The following is an 18,497-nucleotide window of genomic DNA, read 5'->3' as shown; positions in this document are numbered from 1 at the left end:
GGTAAGACTGAATAATTGGCTTAAAAGTCCTTGTACTGGAGGAACTGTCACAGGTTATTTACAACAACGTGTAAAACTTATATTGCAAAGTCTGACTATTCTTTATATCAATTAAATAGAATTATGAACTTTCAGTTATCTCTAAGATACCTGCTGGCAGTCAAATGGTAAGAGATTTTAATGCAGAGGACTGAAGCTAGTAAATGAAAAACATTGTAGTTGACTATTAGTCCCTTAAGTAATTTACTGTAGGCACAATTTTATTACATAAAAAAATTGGACAAATAATTTTTCCCCAACATAATGGGAAATCTCTACAAAACCTTGAGCCCTTTTGTTTCTTTTCTGCCCAAAGACTTTACTGGCTGTGCTATTTTTGGTGATACTACAGTCCACTTTTTCCTTAGGAACTGCACAGACAGCCATGTAGGCTGGGAGCAAGGCAGGGATGATGCAAAATTTCAAACAAACTCCCATATAATCTACCATAAACTGTTGATCACTACCATACACTGAAGTTGAAAATATCATTCTGTTCTTTTCTGGGTTGCTACTATGTACTAATAAAGCTAGAGAAGTGATAGTAAATCAATGATGATCTTACCTTTGGCAATAAATTTAAATGAAAACTGGATGTACACTGTATTAGTGCAGTCTAGATCTCTTGACACAAGCATTCTCAGTCCTTCCTGCAAATGTAGAATATACAATGTCAGTTCTCATTATTGAGTGTGTCCTGCAGCTTACTGTTGCTTGGCTGTTGTCTGCTTCTGCCTGCTGGTGGCAGCAAGAGGGGAAACTCTCTGTTCCACACCTTTTCCCAGGCAGAAAATGGGGACAGTGACAGCCTTGGTAAAGTGAGCCAAGGTATGACAGAGGCACAACTACATGGTCAGGTACAGGCACAGTTACAGCTCATTCAGTTTGTGCTCTGAACCCCTGGGGTGTGATTGGATCTGCCAGCACTGACTTAGACATTGGGTCCAAGCTACTGCACTCATTTTTTGTGCAAACTGTACAGTTGCCAGGCACCCTAATTTCCAGGCAGGGACAGTCCTCTCTTGGAGTTATTTTCTATATCTCAAAACATATTTTGTACAAATATCCTCTTCTGGGGCAACCTGTAAGGAAAGGGAGCACACAGGAAACCTCATAGGGATCCTGAGTCCCTGTTGAGTTTGACTGGTGAGCTCGCTGTTGTGTGGATCCTGGGGCCAGGGCCAGTCCCTGTTCTGCAGAGATCTGGCAAAAACCATCTCTCAGAGCTTCCCTCTTTCTCAAACCCATTCCCCCAGGGGAACAATCTGCAGGAACAAGCAATGCAAATTTTAGACAACTCACATCTTGTGATTGGGGATTGAAATAATCTAAAGAGGTTGAACTGGAGTCAAGCTTTTGCAAATAAATACTTCAAAGAACTAATTGGTACACCAAACATTACTCAACTTCTCTTTTTGGGGGGCACCTGAGTTCACAGTGTCAAATGAAGACTTGTGTGAGCTGAGAATTTGTGTGCTTGTGAACAAAAGTCTATTATTAATTTTGTTAAGAACAGAAAAATTCAGAAAATATATTTCCTGGCCTTTTGAAATCTGCAGTCAACAAAAATAAGTCTTAAAGAATTAGAAGACATCAAATGATAGAATTGACTAAAATACTGGCAAACTACATAAACATTGATGACACAGACTACAGCCCTGACTAATTTGTATTATTCAAAATACTAAAGAGCCAATCAGGAAACTTCAAGATAATCGTAATGTGTGCCATATTTCCAAATAGTTCACCTCAAGAATCTCAGTGTAGAATTTCATTATTTTCCTCTGGTGGTCAAGGAGGAGTTTATCCCACAAACAAAATAATACACAACCAAGAGAGGAAACCCATTTGTTCATAAAAAAACAACTGTGGAAAACATGATGCATCTTTAGGGTAGGAAAAGACAAGAAAAATGAAAATGTCAAATCCTAGCTAAAAGACTTCAATATAAACATATGGGGCTAATGAGAGAAAATTTACTTTCTGTTTTTGATTCTACTGGTTTTCATTAATATTTTTTTCAATGTAAGTAATCTCTGACCCCTTTGAAAATGAGAGCTGTTCCAGACTTGATGGTGTCACCATTCAGGTTTCCCCTCTCAGCACCGTAGACTTCAGGCCAAAGGTCTGGATGCAAGTTACCATTGAAATCATCCTTCAGGACAGATGGCAGAGGAAGGACAGGGACACAGTAAGGACCTCCAAACCCTCTGTCACACCTAGCAACACATTGGGAAGAAAAGGAATTATCCATCTGGCCTGGATAAAACATATCCTTTCCATGAAGCAGCTTAAGCAGTTTCCTACTCACATGCAATGGCCTGAATCACAGATGCCGTGCCCTGAGCACATCCAGGGGCATCCTGTAGCCAGGACCACATTATCAATGGCCCAAGAATCTACTCCAGAGGCATAGTTGTACTGAATCCATCTGAACCGTGTTCTGGGAGAGCTGTTAAAAACAAAGAAATCTATTTCAGGATTCAAAATTCTGATCCACAAAGTGCTAAATACTAAAGAAAATCCCACAGACTTCCAAAGAAAAGCAGATTAATAAGCATGGCCCACTTATTTTGAAAAGATTCATATTCTAGTGGAAACTGGACGTTTAAATTTCTCAGGTAAGTCTTTTAGGCAAAATTCCAGCATATTCTAAAGAAAGGTGCCCAAAGTGATAATCAAGAATGAACACTGCTGAGACACTTGCTGATCAACAAAGTGGTTGAGCAGAAATTAGTAGTTCCATTAGCATTTGACAGCTCCATGTGTTGCTAGCAGAATGGAAACAATAAAATTGCATCAGTAAGGTAAGAAGTTATGGAAGTTCATTTATACTAAGTGTTGTGTAAAGAGAAAAGCAATGGTTATGTATGTTCATATATGTATATATATATAAAAGAATGTATGAATATATATGTACAAATATGCACATGCATACACACTGCTGTCACTGCTGACTGCCTTGTTATCCTCAAATAAGGAAAGTGTTTTGGAGAAAAAAAATTATTTGGAAGATGATGTGTGGGCCTCTGGAGTGAGCTGTGGAGTTGGAAACCAAGATGTGAACTCCAGGCCCAGTTCATTTGCTGTGGGTTCATTTTTACCACTGTATTTTCTGGGTGATGAAATGTACAGAGGTAATGCGTAGGGTGCTCTGAAGAATTACAGAACTACTCAGAACAATGGTAAGCAGTGTCATCATTACCTGTTGTTCCTAAACTAGAGCATGGTTTTATTTAGAGAGATGGATGCCAGCACATCTGCCACATCCATTTACAGCCCTGTGATATCCTGAGGAGCTCAGCAGAACTCTCCTCCTGGTCAAAAGGGTGAAGGTGGCACATCCAGTGACTGTTCTGACTTGCTGAATGCTGTGACTAACATGCCTGAATGTTGGGTGACAACTTAATGTGCAATAACAGAAAACACTAATGTAGGAAAGGATGGATCAGGGTATTTATTCTTGCTTCTTATTGCATAAATGTTAGAAAAGCTGGTTTAGCATTCTTGTTCTTACTGTCAGAAATTATAGGCAAGACTTAAGAATTCATTCATCAATGTTGTAACTTCCTTAAGTCCCTACACTTCACATTATAGCTGATGAAATATTTTGAAGTGAAATTTAAAATTCTGGTGGCGTGACAACACACATTTAAAAATTTAAAAGACATGCAGAACATTCCCAAGCTGGAGGATGTTTGTTCTAATTAGATCAGCAAAATCTTTGTCATGCTAAATAGCCAGAAGAGCAGAGCTTACTTGGTGGAGGGTGGGAGGTAGACAGTAACTCTCTTCCAGTTTTGGAATCTTTCTGAAGTGTAGATGGAGCTCTCGGTGTACTGCTGACAGCCGATGGTTGGGGGGACACACTCCTCTGTCACCAGGTGCCAGTCCCTCCCGTTGTTTAGGGAGTACTGCAGGTGGACACTGTGGGAATTGCTGTATGGCTTGCTGCAACCCATGCTCAGCTCAAACTGCAAGAATGTGGAGGCGGACACGTGGAAGTCCCAAGTCTCAGCATAACGAGGTTTTCCTGAGCAAAGAGAGAAAAACAACAAATACAACAATAACAACAAATGCAACAACAACAGCTGATACGACAATAACAACAGATACAACAATAACAACAAAGTTTACCTTCAGCACATGCTTTCAATACTGTCATTCAAATTTGTTACGTCTATCTTCACCTTTTCCCAGCCTTCTCTTCCCTACAGATTACTAAATACCTGGATTTGTCTATACCTCCCATCTTGTAAAACTCGATTGTTATGTAATTTATAAAATAGACTCATACAAAATGTAGTAATGTTTGATGACACATACCAATGTTTTCACTGAACATCAGAGCTGTATCCATAGACAGGCAGTCAATGTCTACTTGACCTCCTTGTATTCTGTACCAGCTTGCTTGTAAATCCACAGTTCCATCAAATTTGTCCTGGAAGCCAGTCTGAGAGCTGTCATTCATCCCTATGAGCACATCATCCAGAGCCCACTGAGCTGAATGCTTCCCTACAAAAACCAGAGCAGACAGGTTAGTGGAGTCCCTGTAAGTTGTTTTTAATGCCCATATGCTGTGTTCACTCAGTGAGCAGTGCTCAATCACACAGACTGAGTGCTGTTCAACAAGACTAAAACATTGCTCAAGGATGCACCTGGACACTAGAACATGTTTCTATTACAGATAAACACGGGTATTTCCCTCTTCATTTCTTTAGCTTCAGTGCCTTTGCCATCATATGCTCTCCCTCTGTTTGGATGAGATACTCCCTGAGCCCCTAGATTGGGAATTTTCATTTTATGGGTCACAACCTTCCTGCTATTCCCCACAGCTAAATTGGAAAGGCCTCTGTCTATTTCCCAAAATAGCTTTTGTACGAAAGCAAATAGAACATGAAGGAAAATGCTGAAGGCTCTGCATACAGATAATATTTAGCGAAGTGCTGTTCTCCTTCCTGGAAATCTCTCTTCTCTTGCTCTCCAGCCTACAGGCATTTAATTTTCATCATCTCCAGCCCATTTCTTTGGCCTTCATTTCAATTCACCTTTCTACTGGCATGCTGAAAAGAACATCTTATTGCACAATTGCTGCCCTCACAGGAGAGCAAGGAAAGCCTTTACAATAAATTGTGAGCTTGCAGCAATGTGCCAGAACTTTTGCCTTGCTACCAAGAGGAACATGGGTCATGGCTGATGGGCCACTCTGCACTGAGGAATGGCAGACAGAGGATAGTCCATGAAGGAACTAACATCTCTGACCAGAACTGGTTGTCTGGTGTAGGTGCCAGTGTGGAAGGTGATATTTCAACTTCCAGTCATAAAACCTTGTTTATACTGGGAGCCACAGGGCTGCCATCAGTGGCCTTAAGAGTGATGACCCTCAGCAGGGACAGATGTCATCCAGGTGCCATCAAGGCAGGTGTAGGGAGCAACAGGTTGGACATTGCACCACTCACCAATGCAAATGATCACAGAGTGATGGTCTGTGGTGCACCGGTCATTGCTTAGCAAAGGAACTGTCTTCTTAACTAAATCACATCCCTCTTGTCTTGTCTATTCTCTCACCTAGTGAGGACAATTAAGTCCAGCACATACAAGAAAATGTATGAAACAAAATCAGCCATCAAATTGATAAATGATGTCTAAGAAGCTGCATACCATAATTACCTGAATGTAAGCTATGTGCTTTGCTACCCAAGGAATTGCTGTTGAAATGTACTTTGCTATATTTTTGAAGATTGCCTATATTTCCTGCAGATCCAGGAGCTGCTGCCTTGTGCAAAGGTAAGACTTAATCAGGACCCTTTTAGTAGCGGTAATGTGCTCCTGTGTGAGGTGGGAGCTCTCACAGTGGCTGTAGGAATGTGGGAAGTGGCTGAGTGGTTTTGCAGGGGCAGGGGAGCTGGGCTCTGGGACACTAGAAATGGTGGGAGGAGGGGGTCCTGTTCTGGAGTGTGGAGATATTAAAATAGTGAAATGGGAGGTACCATGGCCACCAGGTAGGCAGATTCAAGGCCAAGTTATGCCTACACTTCCAAAACAGAAAAAAAATGAGACAAAGAGTGTAAGCCATTTGGCATCCCAGGTCACCCTATACTCAGGTAAAAGCTTTGATCTTATTTAGGCTTTTTTAAAATGTAATTTTTTCCTCCTCCTCCCTCCTGTCATCTCAGAATCTTTGGTTTAAACTTAGCTCTTAAACAATTTTACTCTTAAGCCCACTCATCAGTTTGGTGCTATAAAAGAAAATCATGGCCATAGAGTGACTCAGGAAAGCCCAAATATGCTCTTACAACATCCAACTGTTCAAAATACTGTGTTTTTCACGAGCTGAGGTTTCTGCCCAACATGTCTATACTGAGTAGCACTGACATGTGGGATGTGTAAAGCTGCTCAATGAGGTTTTGGGCTGTCCCTGCTTACCATGCTGTGGCTGCCACCAGCGGAAGGCGGTGGCAGGGGTCTTGGCCTCCCGGGGTAAGTCAATGGAGACCACCTGGGGCTCCAGGTACGACATGAAGTCCAGCTCCCGCAGCAAACTCCAGGTGATGCCGTTGTCATTTGTGTACTGAACAACCAGCCCTGGATTAAAAATGAGGAAGAGCAGTTAGTGAGACTGTGCAGAGCAAAGAGGGAGGGGGCAGCTCACCCTGTGCTCTGGAGCTGCCAACTCCCACCTGGCACCCAGGCATGTGACACGTGCCCCACCCTTTAGGCAACTCCTGGTCCAGGAGCTTTTTGTGCACAAAGTTCTACTGCAGAGGTCCTGGGTTTATCTGGTTGAGATGACTCCCAAGGTATTAGAAAGGCTTTTTTTTCCCAGCCCCACAACAGAAGTTGAGAGTCGTCAGTTCTGCTTTTCAAGGTTGTTTATTTTCTCTTACCTATTACATTCTTTTTCTGAGATCTGTCCAGCAGGTTGGGTTGTGGCACTCTGCCCACCCTTGGGGTGATGTTAACTTTTTATACTACAAACTACGTGTACTTTATTTACAATAATTTCCCAATACCTATTCCCCATGTTAGACAGTCTGTCTCTACTCTAAACCAATCAAAAAGTGCCACCATCACAGCAGAAGATGGAGGACAAGAAGAAGGAGAAGAAGAAGGACAGGACACACCCAGATTCCTCCATCTTGCCTCTTGAACCCCCATTCCAAAACCCCAAAGTTCTACCTTTTCAGCCTGTGACAAATTGACTATCATTCTACTCAAACTCTTGTGGCTTGTAAATCTTCACACAAAGTTGGTAATTGTTTCCATGGACTAAAAGCCAAGGCACAGGTTTCTTTGACTCTGTGCCAAGGTCTCTGAGCCCCTTGCAAGGATCTCAAGTCCTCCAGGACAGCCAGAGGAATTTCCTGGGTCCCAACACAAAGGTGACCTGGGTCACCAGCTGCCACATGCCATCTTGGCTGTTTTCACCAAACTCAAAGGATCAAATCTTTTACATCCTCAGGGGAACTAATAATCATGCCATATGCCAAAATGATAGGAATAATATGATTTTCTTTAACACAGTATTTATTTCATGTTGGTATCCTTGCAGTTTGTGTGAAAGACTAAGTTATAATTCTGATAGCTGGGATTACAATCCTCCTGCTATGTATGCAAGCTCACAGCATCCTTGGAAATTAATTATCAAAATATTTAGAAAATTTAAGATACTCTTTGTATCATGCATACAGTATGGCAACTACGACACAACAGAAGCCCAGCAGAGCTCATCAAAAGGGATAATACAAGAAAGAAGCACCTGTGTATATTTCTTCTCTTAAAACTCTTTTATATTGATGTATGTTCAAAGATAACAGATTTTTTTTAGTGTCTTATATTGGTGCAAATGAGTGGAGAATCAAACCCTTGGTGTAATCTGTGCTGCAAGATGACAGCTCTCCTCAGTGAGTGAGTCAATGTAAATGCCAAATATCAGGACACAATCCACTGATGTTAAATGCTTTATATTGAGAGGAAAATTAAATTTTCTCATCTCTCATGTCAGTGGTCTGACTTCATGCAACTAGAACATAATCTGCTCCCAGAATGCTGATCCTTCCCAAACACAAGTATCAGTCCTCCACCACAGTAACTTTAAGCATGTGGATCAAATAAGAGAGGAGACATCTGGGAGAGATGAATTTATTCAGACTAAATAAATTTTCAGCTACAATTTTATGATCTTGTGTTTTGGGTAAATCATGCATAAGCTTGTTTTGGAAGGCAATTTTTTATTAGACCCACTGGTGTAGTTGAAAAGATGAAAAAGTTCTCAGGTACACAATTCTTCTTCAGGTCAGAAATGGAGTTTGCCCACTTTATCCTGAACTTGAATTTCATTCCTTTTATTTCAGACCTTATGAAAAGTCCTGTGGACTTGTAAATTTACCTGTTTTCCAACACTATCAAATATTTTAATACAAGCTATTACACCTTGCTTTGTAAATGTTGTCTTAGACCATCACAGCTTCCACAGTACTCCTACAGATGGATCACCAGTAGGTTTGCTGTAACTAATTATAACTAGAAAAGTCCACCAAAAGTAAATAACTTTCTTTATATGATTGATTTATATGAAAAAAATTATTTACATATATAAAAAAAATCTTCTTGATTTTGTAAATGCAGCAAAAGGCAAAAACACTGCAGAAGATGCAAAATATAAAAGGCTTATAATAAAGAAAATGGGCTTTACCTTCATTCCTGGCTCTTGGTCTGTTGCAGGAGTTACCAACGCTCTTGCTTCCAAGTTGTACATAAAATTGTACTAGCCTTTTAAAAAACACAGGATAAAAAAGAAATGTAATCATCTTCTGATAGCACAAGATCAGTCAGGATAATTTGCACCTCTTAGCAAATGGCATTTTCAGTTAGGTAACCCTATTCCAGGCTTATTGATAAAGCAATATTCCCAGAGAAACCAAACATGGGCATGGTAAATACTGAAAGACCCAAGACAGAAGAAAGTGATGTGGTTTATTAATCTTGTGGCTAATAAAGGTGTTTCTGAGTGAGTGTGAGAAGTTAGCAGCTTCATCTCACACAAAAGTTGCAAAATCTCCAAAGCAGGCTAAGCTATTCCTTACATCAGATCTTACCTTGGCCTATTGTAACCAGAAATTAGGTGAAGCTTTAAAATACAGCATTGGAGTTGTAATAAAATTATTATAATAAAATTATTATATCCTCCTTAATCACCAATCCTTTTTAGATTCTTAAATTCTTGTTGTAAACAGTTTTCAGTATAGTGAGTTCACCAAATATTTTATGAAGCAAACCCTTTGATTTTGAACCTATACATTATGATTTCATTGAATATTCTCTTGTTCTCACATCATGAAGTCGTGAAGAAAAATGTTCCTGCGCTGCTTTTCTTGCAACCTGCCCTGTGCTTTTATCACTTCCCTACCTTCTCTTATTCCTTTCTACTGTAAACCATGGCAACCATTGCATCTGAGTCTCTGCATGAACACATTTCCATGTCTTCAATTTTTCCCAAAACTACTTTCTGCAGCCCTTCTAATGCCAGAAAACTCCTTGAGACAGGATTGCTGGTTTTATTGACAGAATTGGTCTGGAACATCCCTCTTTAGCAATATTTGAATTAAGTACTATTCCATCCTTGTGCTCCAAAATATTGTTAGGGGTTTTTTTTTTCCCCCCAATCTTCAGTAATGCCATAGTATCCCTGCTGAGCTTGTGGTTATTATTGTGACTCTGTGGTTTTAGAGTAGTTTACATTTTCTCCTAGATACACACTATTGTGCTATATAACAACAATTAATTTCAATTAATGTCCTGCTGCTCACTCCCCATATTTCACTGCATGTCTCAGGCATTCTAGGTCATAACTAAGGTAAAGAGCATTGAGATGACTCAGAATGCCATCACCCCCTAATCTACACATTCTTCAAAGGTTGTCTCCATTGCACACCAAAAACAGCACCTGAGCAGAGCAGAGAAACTGGACTCAACCCCACAATGAGATTTTACATGCTGAAAGTTGGCAATGCCATTCTCCTCCTTGCTTCCTGGCCAATTTTTAAATTAGGATGATAGAAAATCAGGCCTCATTAATTCTATTGACATAGATAAAGTTTTTATTTAAAACATAAATTTTGAGGTGCATTTTTGCCACTCAAATAATTCTCCGCAAGGATAACTCTTTTTGCTGTAGAGGATTTTGTCTTAATTTGTAGTAATTATGGTAAAACCACAGACAAGCTACATCACTACAGCCAGAGCCAGTAAAATGCAGACAGGACTCCAATTTCCCTCACCCACTGTTACATACACAATATCATAATCCTTCTCTAAATCTAGATTCTAAATCCAGCTGCATTCCAGTTCTGTTACCAAAATCTGTGTCTATTGTCTGAGATGTTTTGTATACCCACAGGGTCTAGGACAAGGCAGAATATCCTCCATCAATCTCATTGCTAAGATAACCCCACAGACAGCTCTAGACAGTCAGGCTCACAGTACCACACCATTTAGCCAGCTAAGTTCTATTTGTTTGCTGCAGCTCTGTTGTTGGAGGCAGTATTCAGGCAGTAAAACTCTAGACAGAAGCACCAGAGGTGAATAGATTCACAGTCCTGTGACAAATTCTTTTATTCTTGCCAAATGCGAAGATCGTTAAAAAAGCAAAACCAAAGAGCAAAAACCCTTTCTGCAGAAGGGTGAATCAGCCCATCTGATCTCTAAGTGTCTGACCCAGAACAGCTCCCTGGGATGGTTGCACAAAAATCATTAGCAATGGAGTCTGTAAGGCAGATGGGAGCCAAGTCAGCTAACAAGCCAGATGTCACCACTTGGAAAAAATATATGGATATTCCATGGTTTTTATCTAGATGCCAGGTAGGCACTGTGTGCAAATGCTCCCACTGAACAGATAGTTAAGAGTGTCATAAGGGACAGGCCATCAAAATGGGAGGCAGCAGCTCATCAGCAACCACAATGCATCCATGTATCACACTGTCAGTCAGAGGGGTGGAAATACTGCAGTGAAATTGTGCCCTTGGTGTGTTGGGCCATGCAAGAGGGAAGGAATAGAGACTCCAAACCCTGACTCCTCAACTCAGAGTTTCTGAAGTGTGGGGCAAACAAAATGGTCTGGGTGGAATGAACTTTGACACTTACAGCTCTCTTAGTGCTATGTGACATTCTCCTAATATCTGGGAAAAAAAGGTGTACTCAATCATATGAAGGAATAAGGAGGCAATAGGACAAACAAAGCTAAGATTACGAGACCACTTGCTGTATATACTAAAATTTGAGTAGTTTTTTATGGCCATTGGCTCCCAGGCACAAGCTTTAGTTTGAAATGATTTTAGTGTGACACCAGGTGTGGCGGTGTCCTCTTGGGCTGTTCCCCTGAGCAGCACCCCACCTCAGGCTGGCAAATCTCAACCCCATGGACCACGCTGTGCTGGGGAGAGAAAGGTGAAAGGGAAAAGGGTCTTTGTACTTAAAAAAAAAAGAAAAAAAGAAAGGAAAAAGTCTGCATATTCCTTACATTAAATTTACACTTCACATTCAAAAAGCTGTAACTGATGATATGGAACATGCATAGGTAGATCTGCTGGAATTCAGGATGAAAATAAAAATTTAGTGTCCTGTAACATTTGTCAATTTTTCTATCAGGCTCTTCCATGCATGATTTAACAAAACAAGATCTTAAATGGTCTGGGAAAACACTATTAACCTTAAAAATAAGCAGCTTAAAAATCTACTGCAGGAGTTTCAGCCTTCCTATTCACAACCCTCAATCCACATATCTAACAGTATGTCTTTCAAGGCATGTTTTCCTGCTGTTTACTCAGTCACCAAAACCCCCAATCAAAAAACTCTTGCAAAAATAAAAGATAACTGTGCAGGGGCTAAGATGATCCCTAATAAGATAACTGAATTCTATGCTAGGCATTTCTGAATGCAAAAAGTAATACCAAAATGGGAAAAGTACTTCCCTTTAATCTCCCCTTTCAAGTGACATTAATTTTAGCTCCAATAGTGAAAAAAAATTTCTAGGCTGAGGAATTATTTTCTTTTTAGTGTATGGGCCTTTCAGTTAACCCTACACACTCTCACAAACTTCATGTACCTTTGCTTCTAGAAAAAAAAGACAGAGTTAATGTTACAGATGGCCTCCAACATTTAAGTGGGATGCATCTGTTCAGAGCAAGGTGTCTGAAGCTGAATGTCTAAGTTATACACAGCCAACACAGGCTGCCTTAAAGTTAATGAAAGAAATAAATAAATAGGTGTTTGCAGAAGACAAAGCACTGGGCTCTGCTAGCTGCTCTTTTAGGATGAGTTGTGTTGCCCTTTTGAAGCAGCTGTTCTCCCCTTTGAACACAAAAGCAGCCTGGGGTAATTGTTGTAGCCTAAAAAGTTCATGTTCTGGTCAAGCAGCATCAGGTGGCTACTACCTTTGAGCACACACTGAAGAAAGCAAAAAATCCATGTTACTCCCATTTGTGTTTGAGATGACCACTATGATCTGTCTAGCAAACAGCCCAGGGATGTGGCTTCCAGCTTGAATAATTCAAGGGAGTTAACCTGCTCACTGTGATGCTTACAAAAATAAAAAAATAAATAAAAAGCTGATTTATTTTGACATAACAATCAGTTCCAGCAGGAGACCAGCTCACACTGTGAGTACATGGTAAGAAGAGAGATTGTAGTTGCTCTCACCAAGTGTTTCTTTGGACATTTATGTTTTTGGAACAGATTTAAGACACAGGATATACCACTGGTTCTGTTTTGCACAAGAATATGGTTATTAAAATCATCAAGAAAGAGCATTGCTCAGAATTTTAAAATGTCTTTTGGCTTTTAAAATGGTTCAAACTTTGCAAAAATGGAAAGCTATAAATATGAATATCTGGCATTAAAAGTGGTTTCAAAGTAATTGTAAAACTAAAGGGAATACTTGGCTTTACAAAAGATTTCTTCATGAAAGAAGGAATAACTCAAAAATAGAGTTTTGAATACAGACTTCTTGAGGAAGTAGTCTAGACTACTTCCATTGTATTGCTTCCCAGGATGAATAACAGGATTTGAAGACACTGGAATAGAAGTGCTCACATCTTCCAGAGTTCCAGGGCAAACATGTACTTGTACAAAGCATATTTGTCAAACAATTAATTAGTTTAATTAGTAACTAATTTACATAATTACATAACTACGACAGGTATTTGTCAGACATGCAGGGGCCAGAAGAAAGGTGGCTGGTGCAGTGCTGTGCAGTACCAGGGAGCAGCTGAGGACTTCCCCAAACCAGCAGCCCCCACACCACAGAGCCCTGCTTGCCTGAGCTGGAGTGATCACAGTAACCTCTGGCCAGTCTTTGCTGAGTGATCCCACAAATTCAATTATGGAGCAAATCATGGCATTATTACTCTCAGAGCAGTATTTGTCAGGAGAAATATGTTTTATTAAGCTAACTGCCAAAATTGTAGAGTGCTCAAGGTTTCAGGTGCCTAATCTCTCATGAGACTGGACAAACTGCAGCAAACTCCAAGCTAAATAGTGGTTAGAATTAACAGTCCTTTGTTCATCCTAATTACATTAATCAGCTAGGCAATTTGAGAGAAGAGGATAATTGCTACCAATGTAGCAGGATTCAGTAGCAGCAGGGAGAGAGGTGAAGGCTTGTTAGCCTCTTGGCTATGCAGAAACAATTCACATTCCATTCCTTTGCACTTCTGACAAGTGGAGTAATTCACAACATCTGGCAAGCTAACAACAGCTCCTTGCTATGCCATCCTCATGCCTGCAATTCAACACAGGCAGAGGAAAAGGAGCTTTTCTCCCCAGCTATGGGCAGAGTCTTAGCTTTTGTGCATTCTCAAGATCCTGTCTTCTATCTCAGGATACAATGCAAACTATCTTCTCAGAAAGATAGTGAGTTAATATTTTATTTTAAGCTACTATTCCCCTGTCTCTAACCTAAGTATTCTGTTTCAAAAAAGGGAAGTAATACACCAGAATGAACAAAATGTATTTTTTCTATCTTTCAGAGCTCTTGTAAAAGTTATGACTACCATAAAAAAAAACATTTCCCACCTTCTCATATCCACATTTTCAACAGGGCAGAACAGAGAACATGAATACACAGGTAATTTTGAGAAGCAGCACTGAGCACTGACCTGATATTTGTGGTGTCCAGGGGAACAGTCCTCGCCTCCCTTTTGCCAGGTCCATTGAAGTACAGAGATTTTCCATCGCTGAGCACACCACAGCCTGTCCCAACCTGACCTCCTGTTATCTTGTACCAGAGAGGGCTTAGCTTCCTCTCAAACCTGTCGAACATCTCACTGTGATTAGGCACATTAGACACACAGGTTCCATGTGATGCTTCAAGAAAAAGAAAAAAAGAGGGAGATGCTTTGTTGAAACTGTGTTGGACAGAGTAAGGGTCAAATACAGTGCACTGGCACACGGTTCTGTTGCATCTATCTGTGACAAAGCACCAGGCTTTTCTAAGAAAATGCCCTGATGACTGGATTGTACCTTTTTAAACCCACTTTACAAATTTCTGTAGGAAGAATAAGCCCTCTTTCTCTAAACTCTAAGATGGCTTATTTCACTGGGTGAAAAACAGCCAAGCTTTATGTTGATAAGGCATTTTTTGCTAACAGAAAAACATTATCCTTCTATTTAATTTTAAACAAATTGAACAAAAGATGTTAGCTTATTGCTTTGTTGGTTGGGGGTTGAAAAGACTGCAGTGTGCAACCGGTTGTGTCAATCTTTTTTTTTCACAGGGTTTGCATTTTGGGTTTTTTTCCTATTTCAGCGTAAAAGCCCCTAAAACCACAAGTGAGCAGAATTTTCCACAGAAGGGCCTGTCAGAACATATGTTCCCTCCTGGTCCCATGCCATCTGATGGCCAGGGGACTCAAAAATGGCAACAATTCTTTTGAAGATGATCCAAAGGCTTTTAAGCAGACTTTTCAGTTTATAATATTTTATTTTGTTTTCTCTTTTATTGCTAGTCCCTTCCCATTCATACAGATGGTGATATTCAAAGATTGTGCTTGCCAGAAACATCAACGGTGTCCGCTGCCTTCAGCTGCTCTGCTTTGCCTGTGCTGAATTTAATTTAACAAAACAAGAAAGATTCCTCTTGGCAGCCCATGCAATATATGTCATCATATATTTTTCCGGAATATCGGAGAGGAAAAACAAGCTGTCAGGTTTACAGGTTTAGCTCAGCCAGTGCTGGCTGTAATCCCCCTGAGGAGGGCTGTGTTACCTGTGTAGCCCAGGTCGCAGAAGCAGACCCCCGAGACGCAGTCGCCGTGGCCGCTGCAGTAGCTGGGGCAAGGCTCCGAGATGTAGACGCCATCCAGGCCGAAGGGAGGCACGCTCTTGTGGGAGCTGCTCTCCTGGATCCAGCGGAATCGGGTCTTGCTGCAGGGACAAAACAACAGCATTGCTACATTGGGGAAGATGAAACAGGAAAGCCTTATGAATATGATTGCCTGGCAAGAGATTTTGAGAATATGGAAACTATAAGTGAGATTGAAATGGAAGCAAGCTTTGAGATACCAAGCCTTTCTCTGGCCCATATCCATCAGTGTGAAGCAAAGAACAAATACATGGTTTTATCAACAACAGTGAATGATTAATGTGACTTTGAAGATGCTTTTTACTGCTCAGTCCAACCTGAAGTGCTAATTACATATCAAAATCCCTGAACTTCATTTCAGTTACTGAACAACTGGAAAACAATAGTATGGTCAGCTGAAGGTAATCCCCTTTTGATTAGACAATACCCTCTGCTTGCAGACAGGTCCAAGGGTCAAAGCAGACCCTACTAGCTTAGCAGAAGGGGCTCCAAGAGTAGTTTTTAGGATTTAAAATGTAACAGAGTATAGTAATGTAATGATTCTTATAGGCTGTATGTAACTGCTATGGGATTTGTATCTTGTACTAAATTAGCTAGTGAAAATTAGAATATTCAGCACAGAAGAAGATTTATAGTATTGTAACAAGAACTTCGTCCTCTTTTACTCTTTCGTCTCTCTCTTTTCCTCTTGCTCTCTCTCATTCTCTCTCTCTCTCTCTCTCTCTTTCAAGCTCCTCTTTGGAGCTCCTCTTTGGGGCCTGCTCCGAGCTGTGGCTGGCAGCTCCAAGCAGGGCCCTGCACCCAAGCTCCAAGACCTGGCTTCAGAGATCTCTCGTCTCCATCTGTCCCGACCGTCCTACCCACAGTCACTCCTCCATTGCTGCTCCTGGCTTCAATAGCTACTGCTCCTTTCTTGAGATTAAAAGGACCTTTTCCCAAATTAGCCATTTGCAAATAGGATGCTTGGATTTCTGTCATGCAACCTTGCTTAAGGATATTTCTTTCTGATTTTTTGGCTGAATTTTGAAATCCTCTGTTTCTCTGGCCCATATCCTTTAGTGTGAAGCAAAGAAAAAATACATGGTTTTATCAACAACAGTGAATGATTAATGTGACTTTGAAGATGCTTTTTACTACTCAGTCCAACCTGAAATGCTAATTACATATCAAAATCCCTGAACTTCATTTCTTACAGTATTTTTGAAAGGAACTCAGTGATGGCAGCGATGCAGAGTTTATGATGGGATTGTGCACTTTTGAGTAAAAAACCTTCAAGTTATTTGGATACAAGAAAAAAAAGCCACTCTCTAAACAGAAATAACCAGTCTGACTCATCAATCCCAAAGTTAAACATCCTGACAGTGAGATGGAGATGTGGTAGACTGGTAAAACACGGATGAAGGAACAAACAATATCACCAATAACTCGTCTAAGGCTGCTGAGCTGACACAGCTGTCCCAGAGACATATGATTGACAGTCCATCAGTTCATACTCTAAAAGTCTAGTCCCAGATTTTAATGGCAGGGTTTTCAAATGGACATACCCTTTCTTGGAATGGCTACAGATTCTTCCATTGAGTGGGGATGCCCCTAAAGATTAATCTTTGAGGCTGAACAAGAAATTTGCCCACAGTCATTGTATGGGTGAGTAGCATCAATCTCTACTAAATAATAATTTTTTCTAGCTTTAATGCAATTGCTTTGATACAATTGCTTTAATGTTGCTTCATAGAGCACTATATTATAATAGTCACTATGGCTCCAATACTGTCTAGTAAATAATTCTGATTAAGACCTTCTTGTCTAATTGTTACCATAATAAATCATAAATAAACATGTTTGTATTAATATATCTAGTTTGCCATCCTTAATCCTGAAGGACAACCTTGTGTAAAGGTTCATTTACACCTGTATAATCCTTTAGACATAAACCACTGACAAAGTCTAGAGCTAAGATTGGATCCAGCTGCGCCCAGGCTCCCCTCTGAGAAGGAGTTTAGAAAGCAGTGGGATTCTTTCTTGACCTCATGACTCAGTGGAGGATTCTTTAATAAACTTTGTAAGAAGCTCCTACTCTGCCCTCAACTCTGACTCACTGCATAGCAAATTTGTTAAAGAAAAAATATTTTGGTTATTAATTTCCAGGCTTTAACTTTTATGATGCTGATAATTTTACAAGAGCTCCAAAGAGGGGAACAGATTTAAAATCTCATTGCCAATATAATGGATTAACTCATATCCTCCTTGCTACTCTGCCTAAAAAATAATAAACCTATTGCGTTTTCTTTTTTGCTGTGCACTGGGATTTGGTAGGTGGGTGATCATCATGTTCATGTTTGGTAGCAAATAATGAAATGGGATGCCCTCTGGTTAACCCATGAACCATGATTTCCTAAGTGGCCCACAACAAACTCAGGTCTCAACATGCCAAGACACTCATTGCAGTCACAATACTTAAATTTTTAATCTATTAGCATGAGCTTCTTATTCCGGATCACATTACTGCACATAATGCCAAACAGATTGCTGCTATTGATTCTGGCTTGCTTGTTTTGGGTAAATCAAATCAGCTGGTGTCAGATCTGTGCAACTTGGCACCTGTTATTGGCTAATTACTGAAGAAAAGACAAACTTGTTATGGTACACACTGCTATTTCAAGTCCTTGCAGCAGAGGCACTGGCTCCCCTGCTACAAAATATGCCACACACTCAAATGGGATTGAGGATGAGGGAGGAGGATGGGTCAGAAACCCAGAGACAGCAGGAGGCAGGGAAACACAGCCAGGGGCCTGGTGGGGTGGTTGTGCTGGCAGTGCTGGTGCATCCAACAAATCACATGGGGTGTTTTACTGATGGAGTAAGATAGAGAGTAAGGGGAGTGAGGAACTTCATCCAAATCCAGATAAGACTGAGATAACCCTCCTGATTTCAAGGCTTCTGTCTTCCACCATCTGATGTTTTCTCACTTGTATGAATCAGGTGCTGAGGTTGTGCTTGCAGATGTGCACAACCACCATTCTTCCCTCCTTTGCCTCTGGCTGTCCTGGCTGCCTTCAGTGACACTGCACATTATGCATCAGCTTAGACCTTGCTAAGGTTT

General features: G+C 40.5%; 1 protein-coding gene across 2 annotated transcripts in view; it reads right to left on the bottom strand.

The window, feature by feature from the left end:
• Positions 1-18,497, bottom strand: part of RELN (reelin) — a 283,789-nt gene that overhangs the window by 50,111 nt on the left and 215,181 nt on the right. For both annotated transcript variants that reach the window (XM_071423955.1, XM_071423956.1), the window contains exons 29-37: positions 15,302-15,459; positions 14,193-14,400; positions 8,735-8,811; positions 6,466-6,624; positions 4,366-4,554; positions 3,799-4,072; positions 2,351-2,491; positions 2,081-2,258; positions 605-689 (exon numbers count right to left, since the gene is read on the bottom strand). In XM_071423955.1, the coding sequence (XP_071280056.1) occupies positions 605-689; positions 2,081-2,258; positions 2,351-2,491; positions 3,799-4,072; positions 4,366-4,554; positions 6,466-6,624; positions 8,735-8,811; positions 14,193-14,400; positions 15,302-15,459 (1,469 nt within the window). The remainder of the gene's footprint in view (positions 1-604; positions 690-2,080; positions 2,259-2,350; positions 2,492-3,798; positions 4,073-4,365; positions 4,555-6,465; positions 6,625-8,734; positions 8,812-14,192; positions 14,401-15,301; positions 15,460-18,497) is intronic.

Source organism: Agelaius tricolor, unplaced genomic scaffold, assembly GCF_023055355.1.
Source record: "Agelaius tricolor isolate 1412-34295 unplaced genomic scaffold, bAgeTri1.0.p SCAF_3, whole genome shotgun sequence".
Classification (NCBI taxonomy): domain Eukaryota; kingdom Metazoa; phylum Chordata; class Aves; order Passeriformes; family Icteridae; genus Agelaius; species Agelaius tricolor.
This window is presented reverse-complemented; position numbering and strand designations above follow the sequence as displayed.